Source organism: Hoplias malabaricus, chromosome 14, assembly GCF_029633855.1.
Source record: "Hoplias malabaricus isolate fHopMal1 chromosome 14, fHopMal1.hap1, whole genome shotgun sequence".
NCBI lineage: Eukaryota > Metazoa > Chordata > Actinopteri > Characiformes > Erythrinidae > Hoplias > Hoplias malabaricus.
The window spans coordinates 24073518-24090392 of NC_089813.1; the positions used below are offsets into that span (position 1 = coordinate 24073518).

The 16875-nt window shown below is 38.1% G+C and overlaps 1 protein-coding gene across 1 annotated transcript in view; it reads right to left on the reverse strand.

Moving 5' to 3' along the window:
• Positions 1 to 62: 62 nt before the first annotated feature.
• The window catches only part of loxhd1b (lipoxygenase homology PLAT domains 1b), a 33970-nt gene continuing 17157 nt past the window's right edge, over positions 63 to 16875 (reverse strand). Inside the window, exons 25-40 of the mRNA XM_066643252.1 lie at positions 15699 to 15880; positions 15461 to 15577; positions 14969 to 15131; positions 10924 to 11078; positions 9415 to 9624; positions 9179 to 9305; positions 8398 to 8606; positions 8104 to 8289; positions 7777 to 7904; positions 6718 to 6835; positions 6332 to 6509; positions 5636 to 5821; positions 1978 to 2148; positions 1675 to 1813; positions 1277 to 1429; positions 63 to 543 (exon numbers count right to left, since the gene is read on the reverse strand). Coding sequence (XP_066499349.1) covers positions 63 to 543; positions 1277 to 1429; positions 1675 to 1813; positions 1978 to 2148; positions 5636 to 5821; positions 6332 to 6509; positions 6718 to 6835; positions 7777 to 7904; positions 8104 to 8289; positions 8398 to 8606; positions 9179 to 9305; positions 9415 to 9624; positions 10924 to 11078; positions 14969 to 15131; positions 15461 to 15577; positions 15699 to 15880 — 2903 coding nt within the window. The remainder of the gene's footprint in view (positions 544 to 1276; positions 1430 to 1674; positions 1814 to 1977; positions 2149 to 5635; positions 5822 to 6331; positions 6510 to 6717; positions 6836 to 7776; positions 7905 to 8103; positions 8290 to 8397; positions 8607 to 9178; positions 9306 to 9414; positions 9625 to 10923; positions 11079 to 14968; positions 15132 to 15460; positions 15578 to 15698; positions 15881 to 16875) is intronic.

Below are 16875 nucleotides of genomic sequence, written 5' to 3' on the forward strand. Positions count from 1 at the left end.
CAAACAAATTACTAATATACAAATCAAAATGAAAATCAAAAAAAAAAAAAAAAGAATTAGTATCAGTATTTGGGGTATAAGACCCTTTCAATTTTCCCATCAGCTTTGGTCTTGTCCAGCCATTTTCCACAGGCAAAGATAGTCGTCACCATGTTGGCAGTGTTTGTAATCTCCACACACTCCAGGTACCAGCCAGGGGTTTGGCTACTATTATCATGCTCCACTTTCACTCTTAGGAGGTCACCCAAATCCAGCATCTCCAGCACAAAGCGGTCAGTGCGGCCTCTCTCAAACAAGTTTCTGAACTTCTGCTTCAGTGCTCGTTTCCCTGAGTCTCCGTTGACACCGTACATGGTGATGAAGACATTAGCATCTGTTCCTGCTCCTTTCACATCTCCAGTGATGATGATGACCTCATATTTGACTGGCACCAAGCTGCGTACTTTACTGGCAAAACTTTCTATGGACTTGGTGCACTCAAATGTCATGAACTCATCCTTCTTTGCGGTGAGTGGGATGTGAGCATTGCAGTGGAAAACGTACCTATAAAGGAGTGACAGGGATGAACACAAAATAACTCATTTACCTAATCAGCTAAATCTAAAAGTTTTCATGAATTTAGATACTGTGTGCCAGTTGTACATTAAACACTATTTCAAGTTTGTAAATATATATATTTATACAGTATGTTAACACAGCAACACCACTTCATTTCATCCTGTTATTACAGAATATTGAAGTTAATATATTGTGCACTAAGAACTCTATTACACTATTGAGAAGAAAGGGATTTTAATCCAGCAATGCATGATAACATTTGTGCTTAAACAGACCTATTAAACATAGCATTAAAGAAACTGTTTGAATCAGATGTACTTGAGCCATGAGATCACCCAGCTGTACTTGACAATGGCCTTCCAGGACAGAAACTGAACACTCCAGGTCCTGCCTTTAGTTGTAGGTATAGAGTTATAACATTAATATTTACAATTATCATGTTAAGACGGTAGGCTAATGCAGCATTAGGAATTTTGGCCAAGTCTCATTTCTATAGCATGGGTTTTCTTCTCAAGCCGGGTATCAAAATCTAGTCTGTTACGTGGAAAGCAGCCGTGTTATCCATTACACAACACCAGTTAACATAGTAGGAGTAACAGCAGAAATAAGAAACCAGCTAATTTCTGCAGGATTTTGGCTCTACAGAAGTTTGAGAACTCTGAATAATGTGTATACATCCTTAAAAACAATAAACAAAATGAAAACTGTTTGAACTTACTTGTTCTGCAGTTCTTTTTCTGTCACCACAACCTCTTGAACATGCCAATGAGCCTCACTCTTCACTTTTTTATCTTTCGTTATGTGGCCCAAAGAGATGCCAACAATGTCACCCAGAATTTTTGAGGAAAATTCAAATGAGTCTGTTGCCCCACTAAATTGGCAAAGAAAAAAGCTTAATTAGTTATTAAAACCCCTCATTTTAAAACATCTCCTTGATGAAAACAAAGTATTGCAATTGTATCTTTTAAGCCCTCATAATCAGCATGCCTTCACAGGGCCCAGAAGAGCAGAGTGAGGAGTGCAAAAACAGAATATTGTATATTCTGCAAAATAAATAAAACATCAGTGGCAGGATTTTAATATCCTCAAGGCTAGGCTAACTTGGCAAGTTCATACCGCAAGAATCTCTTTTTCTTTGAAGAGTTCTCCATCATAAACTCCTTTGAACGGGCTCTTTTCCCCTCCAGCACTATCCAGACATTCTCCTTCGTCTCTGCGTCTTCAGTGTTGGCTGTTGTAATGTCAATTTCATATTCTGACAAAAAGTCAAATGAAGAATATAGTGTATATGTGCTTCCATTGCCAAATGTGTGCACTTGGCAGTGGACCTTATAGAAGAATGTTGATGCAGTGACCACAAAAGCATATAAATTAAACAGAGCTCTGAAGATGAAAGCTTAAAATGTGAATGTGTCTCACTAGTTTTGTCACTGAGGTCCAGCAGATCGTTGTTGGCACATGCCAGTTCCCGCATTATCTGGCCATCATCCTCGTTTTTGGCCAGCCAACGATCACAAGGGAAACGGAAAGTTTGGTTCATGAGCTCATCTTTTACATCAACACTTTCTAAATGCCAACCAGGAGCAGGACCTGATAGAGAAAAAATAAAACAGTTTCACCACTAAATTGCTTTTCACAGTATTAGCTCAAACTGCATGGCTGTATATATGATTAGACTTCAGGTCCTCACTATCTCAACCTACAAAAGGTGAACAAAGTAGCCTACATGTTTCACATTTGTTATGTATAGCATTTCTCCATTTCAATCATGTTACAGAACTAGGAGAATGCAATGTCAGGGGTCATTCCCAAGGACACTTGGATATAACTCTGGGGTCCTGCCAAAGCTGGGAATCAAACCCTAGTCTGTGCTAGCTTGCAGTGTTATCTGTTATATTAAAGGAGTGCAACTGTCATGTGAAAAGCATAGGTTGATGATCTACTTGCTCAGACTCACCAAACACTAATAATCTAGTCATTTCCTGGCTCTGAGAGTACGTTTTAATAGGAAAGCTAGCAAACTTGGCTGGACACCTTCCCTCCAGGATTGCATACTTACACTATTACCTGCTAAGCAAAGAACAAATTGGTTAGGTCAAAATTAACTGAAGTTCTGAGTAACGTATAGAAGTAACATTCAGCACTTTATTACACACAGCGTCTATCCACACAGGAGCTGAAAAGTGACACATTACAAATCACACATCCAAAAAAAGCTGGGACACTGCCAAATGTAGATAAAAAAAGAGAATGCGATCATGTACAAATAATTTAAACCCAGACATTTTAAAGGTTAAAATTGAGAAATGTACCGTTCCTTCATTCATCATCTGTAATCGCTTATCCAGTTCAGGGTCGTGGTGGGTCCAGAGCCTACCTGGAATCATTGGATGCAAGGCAGGAATACACCCTGGAGGGGACGCCAGTCCTTCACAGGGCAACACAGACACGTACACATTCACTCACACACTTCCCACAAAGTTGGGAACATGAAATTGTCCAAAATCTCTTGATATGCTGAGGCAATAAGAGTTCCTTTCACTGGAACTAAGGAGCAGAGCCCAACTCTGAAAAACAACCCCACACCATAATCCCCCTCCACCAAACTTTACACTTAGCATAATGCAGTCAGACGTATCGCACTCTACTGGCAACCATCAAAACCAGACTCATCTATCAAATTGCCAGACAGAGAAGCGTGATTCTTCACTCCAGAGAACGTCTCCACTGCTCTAGAGTCCAGTGGCTATGTGCTTTATACTACTGTATCTGACACATGGCATTGCACTTGGTGATATAAGGCTTGGCCATGGAACTGTTCTTGAGCTAATCTGAAAGCCACGTGATATTTGGAGGTCTGTAGTGATTGACACACCAGACAGTTCATGACCTCTGTGCACTATGCCCATCAGCATCTGCTGACCCCACTCTATGATTTTACGTGGCCTACCACTTTGTGGCTAAGTTTCTGTCTTTCCCATTTGCTTCCACTTTGTTATAATACCACTGACAGTTGACTTTGGAATATTTTAATAATGAGGAAATTGCACAGGTAGCATTCTAGCATTCTTTCACAAAGGTGTGTAGAAGCAGTCTGCATGCATTGGTGCTTAGTTTTATATACCCGTGGCCATGGAAGTTATAGGAACACCTGAATTCAATAATTTTGATGGGTGAGTGAGTACTTTTGGAGACATAGTGTATATATACCCATTTGATACCAATTTTGTAAAGCTGCTTTGTGTCAACACCAGTTGTAAAAAGCGCTATATAAATGACCTGGAGGTTGTGGGTTCAAGTGACTGTCTGTGAGGAATTGTTCTCCCTGAATCCACGTGGGTTTCCTCTAGGTGCTCCGGTTTACTCCCACAGTCCACGTTGGTAGACAGATTGGAGACTCAAAAAAAAATGTGTCCATAGGTGTGTGTGTGATTGAATGTGTGAGGGTGTGTTGTCCTGTGAAGGACTTGCACCCCCTCCATGGTTTGTTCCTGCCTTGCGCCCAGTGATTCTGGGTAGGCTCTGGACCCACTGTGACCCTGAACTGAATAAGCAGTTACAGACTATTTACATTTACATTTATTTACATTTATGCATTTGGCAGACGCTTTTATCCAAAGCGACTTACAAAAGACTATGAATGAATGAATGATTGATTGATTTTGAATTTGATACTAATAACATTTTGCAAAAACGTTGGGACAGGGCAAAATAAAATGTGGTATGTCATGGTAAATTTGTGTATGACTACAAAAAATAAAAGTTTAACTGGCAACAGGTCAGTAGGGCATAAAAGATCATCTCAGAGAGGCTGAGAAGTAAAGATGGTGAGGGATGTTACATTCTGAAAGATGAGGGGAAATAGAAAAACAACTCAAAAACCATGTTTAACTGAATAAATAGGCAGATAACCTGGGGATTTCTTAATCTAAGTTACATAAAATCATTAAAGGTTTCAGAGAATGAAAAAAAGAACACTGGTCAGCTGTGTGTTCCCTCAGGTGGCTTTGAATTAAAAACAGATGTGTTTCTGTAGTGGAAATCACTGCAAACACTTCCTAAGCCTCTGTCAGAGAAAACAGTCTATCACTGGATCCATATCAAGGCAAGTTAAAACTCAGCAATGCAAAGAAGAAACCATCCAGGAACACAGGTGACTTCTCTGGGCTTATTTAAGATGGACTGAGGCGAAGTGGAAAACTGTCCTGTGGTCCAAGGATTCAAAATGGAATTGGAAATCATGGATGCCATGTCCTCTGGGCTAAAGAGGAGAGGGACAATTTGGCTTATTACAAGCACACAGTCCAATAAATATATGGCACATTATATTCCATATATGGCACCATTAATGCTTTCCTAATACCAATATACAAGCATTGAAGAAACATGCTGCCATCAAGTTCTTATTATTCTCAGGGAAGGCCTTGGTAATTTTTGCATGGATTACAACAGCATTGTCCCATAATAAACTTAAAGCCATAATAAAGCTCAACTAGTTCAGACCCATTAAAAACTTTTTTCCAGTATGAAATGAAATGTATCACAACGGAAACAGCACCTGTTGAGCTGAGCAACTGAAATCCTATATTAAGCAAGGGAAATGAAATTGGAAACCATTTCAAAACTACTACGATTGGTCTCCTCCTGTTCCAAACATTTACAAGGTGATAAATATGCACCTGTTAAAATATTTGTAGCTTGTTGCTGGAACCAAACTGAAAATCAGCATATTTAAAAAAAAACAGTAAAATTCAACATCTGATATTTTTGTACAGATTTAAAATATAGGGATTAAAAGATTTGCACATTCTGTTTTGTTAAAATTTTGCTCAATGTCCCAACTTTTCTGGAAATAGTTTTTTTATATAGCAGTATAGATGCTGTCATCAATGTAAAATATAACAACCCAAAAAAGTGATCTGTAAATAATGTTAATGTCACCAAATAATGTATAGATTTTAACTGAATAAAAAGGTCTGTTTTGTTCAGTTTCAAACAGGAAAATGTTATATTTGAAGCAGTCAGCTCTTTGAAATGGCTTAATTTGAGTGAGTATGTTTCTGTGTTTCATGCTTACCCTTGTTATCATGCCACACTCTAATCTTGGAAAGTTCTCCCAGGCTGAGGACATCACTAATGCGGAACACATCCGTCTGGTTGCGCTCAAATTTATTCCTGTTGCTGCTCTCCTTCAGTGCTAAAGTGCCAGTGTCTCCGTTCTCCCCAAACACAATCAGGAACACATTAGCATCTGTGCCTGCACCTGCAAGCCCACATGTGAAAACAGATGTGCAAAATATCAGCATAAATACATTAGCATGTATTCAGTTTAATCTTTATTTATGAGCTGTAACAATTACTAAAAAAATGTTTGCTTCCTACAGAAGGCGTTTGCTCAAAATTACTTGAGAGTTTAGACTTATTATTATACTTAGGCGTTTTAAAATAAAGTTAATAACAGCATGTATGAAATGCAGCAAGGGGGACAACAGTCATAATGTGATTGTAAAGGCAGCAATTTCATCAGCTGTTGTTTCACTTTTTCAAAGAAAAGCTTAGATTTACAACATTTAAATACATTTAATTTTGTGATCTATAATTGAAAAGTGACAAAAGAAATAATAATAATATAAAAACAGCTAACAATTTAACTCTACATCTTTATAATTTGTTTGAAGGATTGGATTCTCTGGATGCAACGTGGGAAACACCAAAGCCATTTAAAAAGATTGTTGTTGTTGTGTAGTGTGTGATTGCTTTGTAATCATCCTACCGGTGAGGTCACTGGTTTTAACCTGAATTATGTAGGTGGTTTTCTCCACCATCTCCTCATCATCCACCACAGCAGGGAGCTCACACACCTTGGTTCTATTGGGCCCTTTGGTTTTGGATAGCCAGTTCTCATAGGTGAAAACTGACACCTCCTCTGAGCTCAGGTTCCGCATGATAATCTAGGTCATGTAACAGGACAAGAAGATACTGACAACAATGCAACACAAACCCCAAACACTGTTAATCATCATCCATCGCCAGCCTGATTACTGTGTCTATCTGTAACTCAATGTTTTGTCAGTTTGAAACAAAAGGAACAATACTGAGTAATTGTCATCAGAAATATAAATGGCAACTGCAGAATTACAGCCAGATGTTTCAACTAACCTTGTCAAGGAACCAATCAGGCCGACTTCCTGACCCATCAATGCGAACTCTCAACTTTTTAAGGGGGGCAATGTCATCTATCTCCAAGTTGAATGTGTCCATCTGATCTCTCTCAAACCTATGTAAAACTATAATGAGTGCATTACAGAGTACTGGAACTCTACTGATTACAATTAAGGAACGATTATTTTGTTTTTGTATTTGTGGCAGATAAGGGTAGAATCACATGACTACAGCTTGGTAGTGTGGTTTTAAAGGGACAGTACATGGAACACACAGAGGGGACATAACAGAATAAAAATAATCAATATAATCAATACAGACAAGATTATGCAGATTAAAAGTTCTAAATGTCAGTTTCGATTAATTGTCCAGCCCTATCCAGCATCTACTTTCTATATTCTCTTTAAAAATGTATACAAAAAAATGTCTTTAATATTAAGTCCTTAAGTATTATTATTGTTACAGCAGCTTGAATTTAATTCCATCTATAGTAAAAGAATTTGAATTTAATAGATGATTAATTTTGCCATACCAGGTATTAGATAAATACAATAAATCATACTTTTTTATTAATGGGGAAATTTAGAAATGGTTCAGCTAAAACATGACACACACAAAATCACTTGATCTTTTAATAATATATGTGTTTTCTACATAAATGATTTATTTTTATTACCACATTTCTAGGTACATCAGTAAATTCTTACTCTGTGGTTCCAGAACTATTTAGGTATTTTCTAATGTATCTGAAACTTTTGCATAGCACTGTATCATGACACTTTGTGGTGTCAAACTGTCTACATGTACAAACATCAGCAGAATCCACACGAGATACATGCTCATGGGAAATAGGGAAAAATCTATAAATCTATAGCTGTTATATAATTATTTCCCAGTATAATCATAGATTTGTCAAAATTATTTAAGATTTTGCTGAGGTTACATATCATGACACCTTGATCAAATGTAACATCCATCTGCACTTATCCAGTATATAATTTGGCAATTTTTGTATAACACAGGGCATTTGTAATCAATTAAAACCATATCTGTCACCTGTCCTCATTCTTTGGTAGCAGAATTTCCTCTGAACTTCCATTGGCTCCAAACACAGTTATGAAAACGTTGGTGTCTGTCCCTGCATACTGGGTATCTCCCGTAACAACTGTGACTTCATAGATGACCTGAGGACAGGGGTGCAAAACATATGTATTTGTATTTATATCTGAACTTGTTATTAAAACATCAGGAAGCAACAGGAAAAGGAAGCATATTTGATCACAGACTCTGGTAACAGTAAATCTTAGTCCTTGTTTTACATATAATACCACACTGAAGAACGCACAGTGGGTTTGCTGAGTCCTATGAAGAATTCATGCTAACCTTTTGAATGATATTGATAGTGGTGGCATCAAGTACATTGAATACTCTTGTTGTGAGACCATCTCCCCTGTCCTTAGCAAGCCAACACTTGCACTGGAAAATGTACATGATGCCTTTGGTAGGCACTGCCACAGATATCTCATCTACCAACCAGCAGCTCTCTGGAGTAGCTCCATTATGGCCTAGCTGCAGAAAAAGGAAATGCACAAAACACTTATTTTTAAAAAATGTAAATAAATCAGATACTTGTATTTGTATGAGCACTGGTGGAGCCTTCAACAATATCAGTCTCACCTCCACTCTCTTAATTTCTCCAACATCCAAACCATAGCATTCAAAGTTCTCCATAGATTCAGCAGCAAAGCACTTTTTTCCTTCAGGGAGGTCAAGCCAGAGGCGGTCTGTTTCAAGATCACTCGGACCCATTATAATCACATAGACTCGACTGGTAGTACTTGCATCACGATCTGCCCCTGTTGACACTGTGAAGTGATACGGGATCACTGTGAAGTGAAAACAGCATTTTAACACCATTAAAGAAAACACTGTCATTGATAAAATGGAAAATATTACCACACTTTTTGATGATGGATCCTATAGCTAATCTATTAATCATGAAATATTGGCAGAATAAATGCTAGCATTTGGTTGATTACAAACAATATTGAGAGCTCAGGATTAGGATCAGTGTTACTGTTCAATTAGGGTTTGAAGTTAAAGTTAGGGTCAGGAAAAACTAATTCAGCTAATTAAATACACAGGCTTCATATTTTGAGACACACCTGTTCAACTACAAGCTTTTGCTGTCCTACATGAAAATAATTGTGTAAATGTGAAAAATTGTATTTAAATAAGTGAACATTTTGTACAAAGACCAAAATTAATTATGCTTATTATTAAAATTAATTAGCCTTGCGCCCGATGATTCCAGGTAGGCTCTGGACCCCCCGCGACCCTAAATTGGATAAGCGGTTACAGATAATGGATGGATGGATGGATTAAAATTAATTATTTTTGCTAATTAAATGACTAGTCTTATGTCAGAGTGCAGGCATTCACATGAAAAAGTAGATACCTGGACCCTCCTCCACAACCACTGCTTTTTTCTTTTTTTTCTTTTTGTTCATGTTGCTGTCTAGGCTCGGTTTTAAGCTCTGTGTGATTTTCTTTGAATTGTTGGGATTCCGTTCACCTTCATATCCCTGAAAAAAACCCAGTAAATATCTCATTTAAATTGTTCCAGGTAAAGAAAATTCATTCCTAAAATTGAATGCAAAGTATAGAATGAGGAATCCATTTATATGGAATCACCTTGACAAAAAATGTTCTCTCAATCCGTTTATCTTCTTTCTTTTTTGATAGCCACCTCTCACATAAGAACATGTAGACTTCGTCTGTGTCCAAATCTATAATTTCTATCTGGTCCAAGTACCAATCTGCACCCAGCATAGAATTATCATGGCGTACTTTTATCTTAAAGATCTGGCCTAGGTCCACAGCTTCAATGCTGAACTTGTCAACCTATAATCAGAAGTTGGCAATCAGTGAATAATTGATGTGCAGTAAGTGAATGAATACAGTAACTGATGCATTATATAACGATTCAGCTAGAAATTCCCAGTCTTGTATCAAAAAACAAAACATTGATATAGTCTAATACACATGCAAATAATTTCCACATGGATATTTTAATACACTTTATGTCAAAAAGTTTGTAGATATCTTGACTGATTAGTGAATCCAAATTTTTAAGCTGCATGTCCAGCTGGGGCGGCACGGTGACGTAGCAGGTAGTGTTGCAGTCACACAGCTCCAGGGACCTGTGGGTTCGATTCCCGCTCCGGGTGACTGTCTGTGAGGAGTTGGTGTGTTCTCCCTGTGTCCGTGTGGGTTTCCTCCGGGTGCTCCGGTTTCCTCCCACAGTCCAAAAACACATGTTGCAGGTGGATTGGCGACTCAAAAGTGAATGTGTGAGTGAATGTGTGTGTGTCTGTGTTGCCCTGTGAAGGACTGGCTCCCTCCCCAGGGTGTATCCCCGCCTTGCGCCCAATGATTCTAGGTAGGCTCTGGACCCACCGTGACCCTGAATTGAATAAGCGGTTACAGATAATGGATGGATGGATGGATAGATAATGAATGAATGAATGTCCAGCTGTGCATGCACAGGTGGTTTAATCTTCATAGAAAAAATTTAACAGCTGCAAAATTTCCTTCAGAATCAATCAAGTATATATCTGTCTATTAAAATTCAATATGCTTAATGTCAAGTGTATGCTAGAGAGGCATAAAGGCCACCAGCTTTGGACTGTAGAACAGTATAACTGCTTTCTAAGGTATGATGGCACACCATTTAATATCTTTGTTGTGAGTCAGAGTGGTGTTTTGTATCATCAGTGCCTGAGTTCATTAATGTTCAAATGTCTGAATGCCATCAAATCCTCAGAGAAATGTTCAAATATCTAATCTAAAACCTAATGCTTTTTGGTTACACTATAAATTTAGGAGTCTAGATTAATGACTTGATATAATAGCATTAGACAAAACATAATAACATTAAATAACACATTCATATAAATTGAAATGCCATCTTAGATATGTGCATACTGGATATGAGAAAATTAAGAAATGCACAAAAATGGGCAAACCACCTCATAAAATGATTTGTAATGCACTCACTCAATTGCTGACACATTCACTCATGGTTAGGAATTGTACCACAGAGTGCTATTTCTCACATACTCACACCCTTTTAGAAACTGCTCCACAAGGGTTCAGTGCTTCACATCAAATATAATTTTTGTCCAATAGTGTAAGACATACCGCTCCACGCTCAAACTTGTTTTTGCTGCTTTCTGATTTGCTGAGTTTACGTTCTCCTGTGTCTCCAAGATCTCCGTAGATAGTGAGGAATACATTGGCATCTGTACCTGCTCCATACATATCACCTGTTCTTACAGACACTTGATATGTATGAGCTGAGGATCAACAGGAAAAAGAAACTGGACTTAGCAAAAAATACATTCTTGACCTGATGTTCAAGCTCCTTAAATTACAGTACTTCTAACTGAAATATAATCATGATTCAGCACACAGAACCCAATTATCATGTGTATCATGAGTTGCATACGTGTGCTAGTTATAGCCTAAACATCCATGTGCTAGCTAAACTTAGACTACTGGCAGATGTTCAACAATGAAGTGGAGTATATGCCAATGTAAAAACGGATGTCAGTGTCATCGGCATATGCCACTGTCACCAAAATAAAAATCGATACCATTGGCATATGCCACATATGTCACCGGTATGTAAGATGCCGATTTCAACGGCATATGCCACTGTCACCCTTAAGTAAGATGCCGATTTCAAACGGCATATGCCACTGTCACCTGAACGTAAGATGCCGATGCCTTTTCATGTTATTATTGCTACTGAAAATTGGAGACAAGGTACAACCCTGACAAAGTCCAACCACCACACTGAACAAGCCTGACCTACTTCTGAACAAGTGAACACACTCTGAGAGTACAAGGACAGAACAATACACCTCAACGTCTCTGCTACCCAGTACTTCTGGAGCACTCCTGACAGAATATCTCAGGGAACATGATTATATGCCTTCTCTAAATCTATAAAACACTCAGAGCGGAGCAGCAAACTCCCATGCCCCATTAATTGTCTAGTAAGCGCATTAAGAGTTGATCTGCAATTCCATTGCCAGGATGAAATCAGCAATGTTCCTCCTGAATCCAAATTTCGACTATCGTACATCTTCTTTTAAGTAGTGGCAACCAAGAACACAGTGGATGCTACCATTAAGGAGGAAATATGTTCGGAGGAAGAAGGAGTATTCTGGCTGGCTTAGGGAACTCCTGATTCTGTAGATAGTTACCAACAGATGAAAAAGACTGAGGCTTTGGGAGTTGTGGAAGCAAAATCCAGAGTCTGCAATAAGTTTGAAGAGGCCATAGAGCATGTCTCAGTCCTTAACATTGCCCAACTTTGCTCTAACAAGCACAGTAATGAGCAATCTTCTATTTGAACCTGGTGTTCATTTTTAACAAAAAGCACGGAAGTCCAATAACATCCTGCCACTCAGGTTCAGATCATGTAGGATATTCTTAGTCACTTCTACCCATGTTTCCCAGATATTGACAACATGAACACTGAAGTCTCCCCAACAAAACAAAGGACTCAGGGGCATGGAATCCTTTTCAAACTACCACACTCTTCAAGAAAGCTGTATACTCTGAACTGTTGTTGTGCACATACACAACAGCTTTCTTTTCTGGTTCCAGAACCAACACTGTGCTTACAGATGAGCCCAGCTATATCTAGCTAGTATCTCTCAACCTCTTGCAACAGCTCCAGCTCCTCCCAAACAGGGGATGAAATTCCACATGCCAAGAGCCAGCTTTCCCAGCCATAGACCATTCTGCCAGGGGCCTCTTCACCCCACTCTGTGCTCGACAGGCATTGCACCGCACCCTTAATCTGGATGTTGCAGGTGGTGTGTTCACACTATACTCCAATAACCCACTCCTGTGCACGGCACACAAAATTATTTTCACTGAATTCATAAGGGTGCTTTTTGTATTGTGTCTGTCTGGATCTTCACTCCAGACTTGTATTATGGGAGACACTACAGGGAGCACACAGCTCACATTGACATAGCCCTGGAGGTCATTAAACCACGCAAGCCTTTCTGCCATGACAAGGCCCAGGTCTGTGAAGACAGATGCTATGCAGATTTTCCATGAATATGATTTGATTTTCATTTATTTGCACTATAAATCTGCCTTTAGCCTTGAAGACGCAACACAAATTGTACAGTCGGGGCAGATTATAAGTAGACTGGGTATCTGTGAGTCTGAAGCCCTAGCACGCTACACAACTTTTCCCTCTGACTAACATCTGTGACTTCTCCAGGTTCTGCAAATAAAAACACGTTTCAGACCAGTCGCAGCATAACAAACGTTTGATTTTTTCAACCCAACATGGATGTAGTCGCATAGTGTAAACTCTTTACAATGCAAGTCTGAACATGCACCATCAACAGCCAATGAGAACAGAGCACTGAAAGTTAACACAGGAGCGTGCAGTGGAGCTCTCCAGTGCAGGACGGATTAAACGATAAACCTACGTAAAACTACAAGATATTACACAGTGCTGGATACACATGTCTCTAATTAATGAGTATTACATGTAAGACAGCCAACACTGTGAGCCACAAAACATGCCATTACAGCCTTTATTCCAACTTTAATTTTCCATTCCACATTAAATGACGCAGCACTGTAAGCGCTGTATTGTTACCGCTAATGTTTCTGAACTATTTAAGGTGGAATATATACGGTTGCATTCTGAGTCACATAACAACATTTAAAAAAAAGCAAACAAAAGCTAAGAACACAACAGCATTAAGAAAAGACATAACACACACACAAAAGACAGAACACAAACACAAAAGTGAGAACGCTAACAAAAATGTGAGAACACAAAAACAAAAGACAGACCGTAAATACCAAACTAAGAACACAAACACATGACCAGAAATTAAGCATTTCAAAATTTTTTGCATTTGTAGACCTTTGTGAAATTTAGACTATCCACTCTCGCCGTGATTTCTGCTTGTTGCTTTGCTTTTTGTTGCAACATCAACAGCTAAATTAATAAAGTGATCCCATAGTGGCCAGGAGCATTTCCACCATAGCCAATATCGAATGCAGCATTTACTAAATGTTTTTTGTTGTTTTTAATGCTGTTGTGTCCTGGCCTAATATTTCTCTTCTGTGAGTTTTTGTTCTTTTCCACAAAAGTTTTTTTTTTAAATGCTTGATTTATGGTAATGTGTTTGCATTCTCACTTTTGTGTTTGTGTTCTCTCTTTGTCACAATCTGCCTCCATGTGTTTGGTAATATGTCCCCTAATATTTTGTTTGTCATGTGCTTCTGGTTTGGTTTTGCTTCCCCATGTGCTCTTTGTTTGTGCCTCACACCTGTAAAGTCGTGATCTCTGATCAGAGATCATGTGACTAAGTTCACAGGTGTTCTTCGTTTTTCCTGTCTTTATATGCTTCATGTATCCAGCCATGTCTTGTCAGTCATTTCATTATTCTGTGTCATCTGGTGTGTTTGTAACTGCTATGTTTTGATGTTTTTAGTTTTGAACATTTATTTTCCATTCACATTTATATTTATTAAATTACCGCTTATGCACATGCATCATAGTCTCTTTGTACCTATTCACAGTGTTTGTGTTTGCTTTTTCTTTGAATTCTGTCTTTTTTTGTTTGTGTGTTGCAACCTTCCTAAATGCTGTTGTGTTTTCAGTTTTTGTTTGCTTTGTAAATGTTGTTGTGATGTGACTAAGCAGGCCAATGTAAATATTTCATGCTTTCTTTTCTTTGTGGATCTACACAATTGCAGCATAAACAATAACTGCAGTGTTTTTTATGTCCATGTTTATCTGTGCCTCCTAGAAAACGCAAATCGCATGTTTTGTTTGGGATTTTGGAGTCGTGTAGCATATTATCACCAGTTGTGAAGTGTGTACCTAACATTTGTGTAGTGTGAGATAGCCAGTCTGTTTATAATCTGTCCTGACTTTAAAAGCTGTGTAGTGTCGCCAAGGCTTTAAGACAGTTCATACAACTTCAGTTTTTTTTTTCAAGTTTGAGTGATGATATCTGTGCAACATAGGATATTATTCCCAAGACATTCCTTCATACAGGTTTGCAATTTCAAATGAGAATATCTAAACAACAATTCTTTAATAAATATGCTGAGATGTTGCAAGTGAACAATATATATATATATATATATATATATATATATATATATATATAATGATAAAAGGAGGACATACTCTCCAGTGCATCATCCACCTCTGTCTCTGTAGTCTTCAGATTGCCATCTTTCAGGAGCTTTTCAGTGTAGATATCTGAGGGTACCAGCTCTCTCACCGTCTCACCATCATCCTCAGACTTAGCCAGCCACCGTTCACAAGGAAAGATGGTGGTCTCTGAGCCCTGAACAGGGGTAAAATGTTTTGTGTATCTGCCAACCTTACTAAAATTCATTTAATTTCTAATTACAACCTATAGATTTTTATTTTATAATACCTATGTTGGAATATTATTTTATTCCTCCAAATTTCAGTGTATTTCTAAATTCAACTTTCAGTAAATTTGTAATGAAAATTATGTTCTCACAGACTTCTTGAAATAAATCACATCTTCAGTACATAAATAAACAAACTTATCATGTGATTGTGAGTGTCAAATATCTATGTTTGTTCAGTTTAATGCAATTAAATAATCATGAAATTCTTTGAAGCATAAAATAATCACTTTTTTACCTTTCCTTTCCTTAAAAGCCTTCTAATTTCCACTCTGTCCAGATGCCATCCAGGGTTTGTGCCACTGTTATCATGTCCAATGCGAATCTTCTCAATAATGTCACCTACATCCTCAAGCTATGATTTCACAGTGCAATATTTTGTCAAAACATCAAATAAAAACTGATATAATGAGACTTTTGAAAACTGACACATTTAAATCAAAAATGTGTGTGAGAATTTAATATTGTTTACTGACCTCAACAATGAACATGTCCTCTGCTTCCCTCTCAAAGTACATGCGCCTTTCTCGCTTATTCACACAAAGGTACTTCTGCAGAGTGCAGAGTCCTTTCTGTCCATAGAGAACAATGAAGACATCTGCATCTGTCCCAGCTCCAAATATATCGCTGGTGAAGACTTTTATCTCATAGGGCACAACTGTAGGTGGATAAGAGACACTTAAATGATGAGTCCTTACAAAAATCTTATAAGGCCTTTTATTAGTATTTGCATTATATTATATACATTATATTATTTCCAAATTGATACTGATTCAGTCAATGTTTCTTTTGAAATGAACATTGCACTACCTTGCTGCAATAACAGCCTCTACAGTTGTGAAAAGGCATTGCACTAGATAGAAGATAGAAAATCACAGAAAGGGTGTTTTTCATTAATCTGGCAGGTACTGATGTTGGAATGACTAGTTTGTACCACTAACACCACTCCAGCCCAGTGGGGAGCTTTATACAATTCTGAAATGTGCTTGGCATTGGGCATTGTGATTTTAGGCTAATTTGCTGCTGCCCAAGGTTCCCAACGTTCCCTGTTCAATTGGCAATTTGCTAGCGATATGGAGACTTTATATGCCATTTAAAATGAATTGCCCCTTACATGGAGTGTAAAGCTGGGTCTGCAGCTCAGCTGGGTACAAGTCTCGTAATATTGCCCCATCATCCTCTCCTTTATCAAGCCAGCGACCACAAGGGAAACACAGTTTTTGACCCTGGGAGGGTGCATCAATCTCCACCCAATCCAAGAACCAACCAGGTGACCCTCCTGAATGAGAAGCAAATGTGAATAATAATGCCATTTTTACTCATTTGCTCATACTGAGATTGTATTGTCATTGTGCCGTAATTTATTGTGTAGTAATATAATTCATACTGTGTTCCATTACCCTATGAACACAAATATAACATAATCTGAATCACTCTCATATAAGACGCAAAAAATGGTAGTAGTGAACATACATCTTTCACAGCTAGGTTTGAGTGATAACAGTGATTTGCATCTTTTAACTTCCCCAGATTAAATGCTTGACAAAGACAGACTCTAACTGAACCCTTTAAGAGCTCCATCGACAAGTAATCAAACATAAATAGTTGGATAGAGTTCTTGTATGGTTGCCTGGCAACTTGATACCAGATAGG